This window comes from Chinchilla lanigera, unplaced genomic scaffold, assembly GCF_000276665.1.
Source record: "Chinchilla lanigera isolate Chin_1 unplaced genomic scaffold, ChiLan1.0 scaffold00026, whole genome shotgun sequence".
In the NCBI taxonomy this organism is placed as follows: domain Eukaryota; kingdom Metazoa; phylum Chordata; class Mammalia; order Rodentia; family Chinchillidae; genus Chinchilla; species Chinchilla lanigera.
In genome coordinates this window covers 10,163,287-10,170,935 of record NW_004955427.1, presented here as the reverse complement: position 1 = coordinate 10,170,935, position 7,649 = coordinate 10,163,287, and the positions used below count along the sequence as shown (strand labels likewise).

The 7,649-nt window shown below is 53.5% G+C and overlaps 1 protein-coding gene across 1 annotated transcript in view; it reads left to right on the top strand.

Moving 5' to 3' along the window:
• Window positions 1–359: 359 nt before the first annotated feature.
• Window positions 360–7,649, top strand: part of LOC102017797 — a 19,669-nt gene continuing 12,379 nt past the window's right edge. The window contains exons 1-5 of the mRNA XM_013515052.1: window positions 360–455; window positions 2,153–2,264; window positions 3,178–3,332; window positions 3,411–3,461; window positions 7,204–7,495. Of these exons, the coding sequence (XP_013370506.1) occupies window positions 432–455; window positions 2,153–2,264; window positions 3,178–3,332; window positions 3,411–3,461; window positions 7,204–7,495 (634 nt within the window). The 5' untranslated portion in view covers window positions 360–431. The remainder of the gene's footprint in view (window positions 456–2,152; window positions 2,265–3,177; window positions 3,333–3,410; window positions 3,462–7,203; window positions 7,496–7,649) is intronic.

The window sequence follows — 7,649 nt, the reverse complement described above, 5'->3', positions numbered from 1 at the left end:
GCCTTGAGCTCACTTTGTAGCCCACGCTAGTCTCGAACTCGCAAGGATCCTCCTGCCTCAGCCTCCCGAGTGCTGGGATTACAGGTGTGCACCACCACGCCCAGCGCAAGACACTGTTGTAAAGGAGTCGCCGGCTTCGCCAAGTGTCCTGAGACACACCTCGCACAGAGGTCACGGAGAGGCGCTCCTAACTGCACCCCGCGACAGAAGTCTGCGGATAGGCACGGCAAGAGCTCAGCGCTCCCAGGCTGGCCTTGAACTATGCGAGCAGCGGGAGCCAAGGGGCGGGGCGGGGCGGGGCGGGGCGGGGCGAGGGCGTGCCTCTGGGTGGCAGGAAGTGGGAGGAGACTGTTCCTGGAGGCCCCTCGGACCCGGGCCACTTGGGAAAAGGAAGGGTTTTGTGTTTATCAGTTCCACCTTCGGGGCTGAACATGGAGAGCGCGCGGGGCAAGGAGGTAAGGAAGCCCGCGTGGGTTCGCTTTCCGGCTTTGCGGGCCTGGGGTTTGCCCTCAGCGCGCTTGATCTTTCCTTTGGGGAGAAAGAAAATGCTTTAGAATTAAAAAAAAAAAGTCCTAGCCCCGGCTGCTGCTGGTGTCAGGCTGGAAAGGTAAAGAGGGAGAAAGCTGCCGGGTGTGGTGGCGCACGCCTGTGATCCCAGCACTCGAGGCTGAGGCAGGAGAATCGCTGCGAGTTCGAGACCAGCGTGGGCTACAAAGGGAGCTCAGGCCAATTTGAACTACACAATGAGACCCTGCCTCTAAAAACTACAAAAAGGGAAGGAGAAGGCTCCCTGCGGGACGGCAGGCCGAGCTCGGAGGCTCGGATCCATCTTTGGGTGCAGCGGAGTGGCGGGGAGCTGTGGCTAGGATTTGAGGACGAGGCGGTTGAGCGAGCACTGGAACAGCACGAACGCCCTCACTTCCTTAGACGGCCACGGGGCCTGGCACCTAGCTGCCCCCCGTATCCCAGGGCCTGAGCCCTGCGGATGACCACGGGCCGGGTCTGGTGACCCCGCCACGCCGGCCCCTGAGTTTTCTTGGCCGGAGAAACCCGCCCTGGGCCCCCTTTGCCAGAACCGGGCGGTTTTCAGCTTTCTGTGTTTTCTCGACTTTTGTGAGGCCCGAAAGTGCCTCCTTAGCGAAGGGGTTATGCAAATGTGAGCTCTGAATATAAATGCGAGGGCGCTGCAGGGAAGCAAACGTGTCATACACATGTTAATTTGTCTCCGCTCCCACCGTGGGCGCAGATTGGGTGGGCTCGGCCGAGGTTTCCTTTCTGCCTAAGGGGCCTGTGGCCTGTTTGTCGGAGCCTCAGCCCCCTCGCTGTAAAATTAAAGTAGCTGTGTGGCCTTGGCCGCGGGGACTGCGGGGGGAAGGAGCACGTCCGCTCGGTACCTGCCCCAGGCAGAGGCTCAAATATATTAGTTTCTCGGCAACCCACTTACGCTCACTGGGCCGCACCTTTGTTCCTTTAATTCTTGTGTCTGCTTTTTCGGAGACGGCGCCTTGCAGTGCAGTTCGAGCTGGCCTCCAGCTCCGGCTGCTCCGCTTGCCTCAGCCTCCCGTTGCTGGGATTACAGGCTGCGCCACCACGCCCGGCTCTTTAGTCCTGTTACTCCGTGTTTGCTGTGAGTCTACCCTAAGAGGGAAGGAAAAACTCCACCCTGTACGATCAAAGAGCCATAGGCAGCGATCGAATCCAGGAGCACAAAGCAGATGTCGGCAGGGCCGGGCGTGGTGGCGCCTGTCTGTATCCCAGCACTCGGGAGGCTGAGGCAGGAGGATCTTTGCGAGTTGGAGACCAGCGTGGGCTACAAAGTGAGCTCAAGGCCAGCCTGAACTGCATAGCGAGACCCTGTCTCAAAAAGACAAAAAGAATCTCAGCAGACAAGTGGAGAGAGCAAGGCTATGGCACGTGGGAGATTTGACCCTGGAAGGCGTGGAGAGAGGGTATTTGAGAATGTAAATAGAGCCGAGCTTGGTGGAGTGTGTCTGTAATCCCAGCGATTGGGAGGCTGAGGCAGGAGGATCACTTCGAGTTTGAGGCAGGCAAATGCACCAACCACTGAGGCCTCAGACATGGAGTTTTCTTAGGGTAAGTTGGGTCTGCCGGGACCCAGCAGAGCAGTGACTGACCAGACCCTCTGCCGCAGGGAGCTGGCACTGGGCGGTCAGCAGAAGAGCAAGGAGGGGACCGGCAGCCGGGCGCCTCGAGGAGCTCAGCAAAGGGACTGAAGCGGAAGAAGTGTGCGGGAGACGGCAGAGGTAAGAGGCCTAGGAGTCCTCCGGCCCTACTTCCTCAGGTCTCAGAAGCCGGAGGAATAGAACAAACGGGAGCAATTTCCATCCCGGCTGCTGGCGGCCCCTTGGCCGCTTTCTCGCTCGGCGCTGAGGACCCAGCCGTGGGTGGGGCTTAGGGGACAGATAGCTGTAGTCTGAGAGCCCGCCCGTGAAGCCCCGCTTCTGTTTTGAGAGGAATCGGTGGGAAGAGGGACCTGACGGGCAGTAGGCAGGGGGTGGGCAGAGGACTGGCCGCGACTTGCACTGAATCATTCGGTGGGACCTGCACCCAGCCCGCTGGGCACTGCGCCCGGGCATCCCGGGCCCTGAGTGGTGCAGTGACGGGCTTCCTCGTGTGCCCAGGGCGGCTGCGGGCTGCCAGCTGAGGCACCCGGGAGCCAGGGAGCTGAGGGGCACCGGCCTGACGGGTGGTGCTGCGCGCACTTGTGGGTACTGCACTGCCAGCTGTTTACTTTGCTCGGTGCCGAAACGAGACCGATGTCAAGTCTCAGGCGCCCGTCCGTCCGTCCGTCCCCGGTAGCAGTGCCAGCGCCCGCGAGGGGCCGGGATGTGCAAGCTCAGGCTCTGAGCTCAGCCCTGGCCCTCGGGGGTCCTGCGGTCCTTGCAGATCATTTACCTGTCCAGGACATCGGACCATGAGAACCGAGAGTGACTGCTTTTCAAACTCTAGTAACCCCCAGGAGTGGTGGCGCATGCCTGTAATCCCAGCACTCGGGAGGCTGAGGCAGGAAGATCATTGCCAATTTGAGACCAGCCTGGTTACAAAGTGAGCTCAAGGCCATCTTGAACTGCATAGCAAGACAAAAAAAACAACTCTAGTAACCGCTGCAGACACTAATCATACTAATTCTGTTCCGTTCTCCCTCTCCCTGTCCAGAGAAGAAAAAACAAGAACAAGGCAGTGACGCACTAAGTCCGCGTAAGAAGATAGCCATCCCCCCGCTCCCCGAGGAGCTGCCCCCCATCAACCTGATCCACCGGGACGTCCTGCGGGCCTGGTGCCAGCAGCTGAAGCTCAGCAGCAAAGGCCAGGTGCGGGCCGGGGCCGGGGCCATGGCAGGGGTGGGCAGGAGGCAGGCCCGCACTGACCGCCTTTCTCCTCTGTCTTAGAAACTGGAAGCGTATAAGCGGCTCTGCGAATACGCCTACCCGCAGCAAAAGGTAAGGCGCATTCCTTTGCTTGTGCCTGCTGCTCGCGGCCGGAAGATGGAAACGCGCCCTCCCCGCGCCCCGTTATTTTGAGACAGGCGCTTGCTAAACACATTGCCCGTGTAGAACTAAAAGTTCAGTCCTACAGCATCCACCTGCCGCGTGGCTGGGATTACAGGTGCGTGCCTTGTGCTCGCCAGAATTTTAAAGAAAAATCCACAGGGAGAAATGTGAGTTGTCGTGCTAACTACCTCTGTTAACAGCACAAGGTGACAAGAGCCCCAGGCATGGTGGCGCACCTGTGACCCCAGCACTCCGCAAGCTGAGGCAGGAGGGTCCTGAGGGGGCCAGAGATACAGAGATAGACCGTGTCTCTAGGAAAAGAAAACAAGCCAGTGACCAAGGCCAGGCATGGTGGTCACCGCGTGTAACCCTGCTATGCAGGAGTCTGAGGCAGCGGGGATGCCAGGCGGAGGCTAGCCTGGGCAGTTGAGCCCTGTCCTACCTCACAGTGCAATTGTTTTTTAATTAATTTTATTGCTACACTTTTGACCTACATACGATATTCACCACAGGGAATTTGCACCTGTATGTGGCCTATCTTCATTTTTTTCCCATTATGTTTTCCTTTCAATCCTTCTTCCTTCCCTTTACAAAACTTTGGTTTTTTGTTGTTTTGGTTTTTTTCCGGTACCAGGAATCGAACTCACGACCTTGTGCTTGCCAGGCAAGCGCTGTGCCGCTGAGCTAAATCCCCAGCCCCTAGGCAAAACTTTCTTTCCATTGTTTTCCTTCCATTCTTTTTAAATTTTTTATCCCTATTCCCTCCCCCCTCCCTTGTTTCCCTCCCCACTTGAACATTTTCTTCCTTCCCAGTATCTGTCATCCACCGTGTTCCTTATTTATCTTCTGGGTTTCTCACACAATGGAAAAAAATGTGTCTCATTTATGTCACTTAAAATTATGTTCTCAGCAGCTGGGCGTGGTGGCGCACACCTGTAATCCCAGCACTTGGGAGGCTGAGGCAGGAGGATCCTTGCCAGCCTGGGCTACAAAGTAAGTTCAAAACCAACCTAAACTGCATAGTGAGACCTTGTCTCAAAAACACTAAATAAGTAAATGAAAAATTATGCTCTCAAGATACATCCAATTACCTACAAATAACTCAAGTTTATCTTCTTTTTTTTGAGAGAGGAAGTAGGGGTTTCATTATGTGGCCCAGGCTGGTCTTGAACTCACAGTGATCCTCCTGGCACAGTAATCAATCCCGAGTTCTGGGGTTTCAGGTATGTGCCACCATGCCCAGCAAGTGTACCCTTTATGGCAGTGTAATACTCCACTGTATATAAAAATTACGTATTTACCCGTTCATGCCCTGACGGGCTGCTTCCATGGTTTAGCGATTGCTGTGCTGCTATAAATGTGGGTGTGCGTATACCACTTTTAACACTTTCTGGAGGATACCAAGAAGAGAAATAGCTGGGTTAAATGGAACCTCTAACCCTAGTTTACTGAGAAATCTCCAGACTGATCTCCACAGTGGTTGCACCAGTCTGTACTCCCACCAACACTGCAGAAGCGTTCCTTTTCCCCACAGCCCCTCTGGCATTTGTTATTGGTTAATTTCTTGGCTCAAACAGCCGTTCTTTCTGGGGTGAGATGGAATCTTAGCCATTTCTATTTCCTCCTATGAGAAGTATCTCAGGTGCCATATTTCCCATGCAGTTGGGGTTTTGCTCATGAAGTGTTTCTCTATACCTGTGTCTTCAGGCATTCTACCTATTGTATTTTCCAGCAGATTAAGTATTTCTTGTTTTTTTTTTTTTTGGTACCGGGAATCGAACTCAGGACCTTGTGCTTGCCAGGCAGGTACTTGTACCGCTGAGCTATGTCCAAGTATTCCTGTTTTAATATTTACATCTTTGATCCATTTTGACTTCGGTGCATGGTGATAGACACAGGTCTAGTTTTAGTCTTCAGCATGTGGAAAGGCAGTTTTTCCAGCAGCATTTATTAAAGAGACTATTTTTCTTCCAGTGAACAAACATGTTTGGCCCCTTTGTCAAAGATAAAAGTGGCTGAGTGTGTTGAAGTTGTTTCTGCATCTTGTACTATGTTCCACTGATCCTTGGGCCTGTTTTTTTGGCAATACCATGCTGGTTTTATCATAGTAGCTTTATAGCATAATTTCAAGTTGGGGTCACAGTACAGTTTTTTTAAAGGGCTGAGGCTTAAGGGTGGGGCAGCTGCCCCTGAGCCACGCTGAGCTGCCTGATGCACTTGGTTCAATCCCTGGTCTGAAAACAGAAAGCCTGGGCTCTTGGTGCACACTTGTCGTCCTCGAAGTCTGAGGCTGAGACAGGAGGATTGTCATAATTTCAAGGCCAGCTTTGGATACAGAGTGAGCTCAAGGCCACCCTGAACAACACAATTCAGTGAGACACTGTCTCAAAAGAAAAAATAACGAGTAGAGGGGCTGGGGATTTAGTTCAGCCGCAAAGCGCCTGCCTGGCAAGCCCAAGGTCGTGAGTTCAATTCCTGGTACTGGAAAAAAAACAAAAAAGAAAAAAGAACAGCTACACCACAGACTTCTTTTTGTTTGTTGGTTTTTTTTTGTTGTTGTTGTTGGTTTTTCTCCGGTGCCGGGAACTGAACTCACAACCTCGCGCTTGCCAGGCAGGCGCTTTGCTGCTGAGCTAAATCCCCAGCCCCTCTTTTTGTTTGTTGGATTTGTTTGTTTTTGCAGTACAAGGAGTTGAACACAGGGTCGTTGCCCTGAACTACATCCCTATCCCTTTTTATTTTGAGACAGAGTCTTGCTCTATGTTGCTCAGGCTGGGCTCAAACTTTTGATCCTCCTGCCTCAGCCTCCCAGTGTGCTGGTGTTATAGGGCTGTACTCTGAAGTAATATTTATTAGGTGTGACACACTGGTGTGAAATACGTATACATTGTGAAATGGCCTAAATGAGCTAATTAGCATGTACTTTACCACAGATATTTTTTGTGGTAAAAACGTTTAAAAATCTACTAGTGGGCTGGGGATAAAGCTCAGTGGCATAAATGCCTGCCTGGCAAGCGTAAGGTGGTGAGTTCAATCCCTGGTACTTCCCCACACAAAAAAAATTACTAGTAAATTTAAGCATATGGTACATTGTTATTAACTTGGGTACTGTGCAAGAGATTTTTTTTTTCTTTCGAGGTGGTGGGGATTGAACCCAGAGGACTGGTGCTGAGCTGCACAACCAGCCCTTTTTTTAAAATTTTGAGACCGGTCTTGGTAAATTGCATAATTGCTCAGGCTGGGTTTGAATTTGAGTTCTGGGATTATAGGCGTGTACCGCCACACCTGGCTAAATTTATTCCTTTTACCTAAAACTTTGTAACCTTTCACAAATACCCTCAAGCCTTCAGGCCATACTTCTGATATGGTCTTCATGAATGGTGTATTTAATTTTTTGTTTGTTTTTTGAGTTGCTTATTTGTTTGTTTGAGACAGGGTCTCACTATGTAGTTCAGGCTGGCCGTGAAATCACCGTGTAGCCCATGCTGGCCTTGAACCGGCGGATATCCCCCTGCTTCAGCCTCCTGAGCGCAGGGATGACAGGCGCGCTCCACCACACCCTGCAGGCTGGGTTTGACTTTGGGATCCTCCTGCCTCCCCTTCCTACCTGCTGGAACGGCCAGGGTGCGCCCACACCCCCAGCTGCGTTTCGGTCTTATCACGTGATCCTAATGTTTAGCACCATTCGCAGAACATTCTCAACACAGCCAACGAGGTCCGGCTCAAGGCGCCGGGCAGACCGAAGAAGCGGACCCTGGAAAGCCGCGAGGGGAGGATGTCTTCGGTGGGAGCCGACCTTCCTGAGGGGGCCCTGCTCCCCGAGGGCCAGCTGGCTGCCCTGGAAGAGCCCCCTGCTCTCTATGAAGAGGTCAGCACGAGCGTGGTGACCATGGCCACTCCGGAGTCCGTGCTGGCCTCCTGGGGCCGAATCGCAGCCGGCGCCGGGAGGACGGGGCCAGTGGAGCCGCCGGCAGAGGCCTGCGGTGAGTCCCGGGCGACCCCGTTGGTACCGACCTCAGGTGTTCGGTTGCTCTGTTTGCGGGGCTGAGGGTGGAACCTCGGGCTTCCGAGCTTCGCGCTGAGCTGCGGCCACAGCCCTTCACTTGCTGTTTTATTTTGCTTTTGAGACAGGGTCTC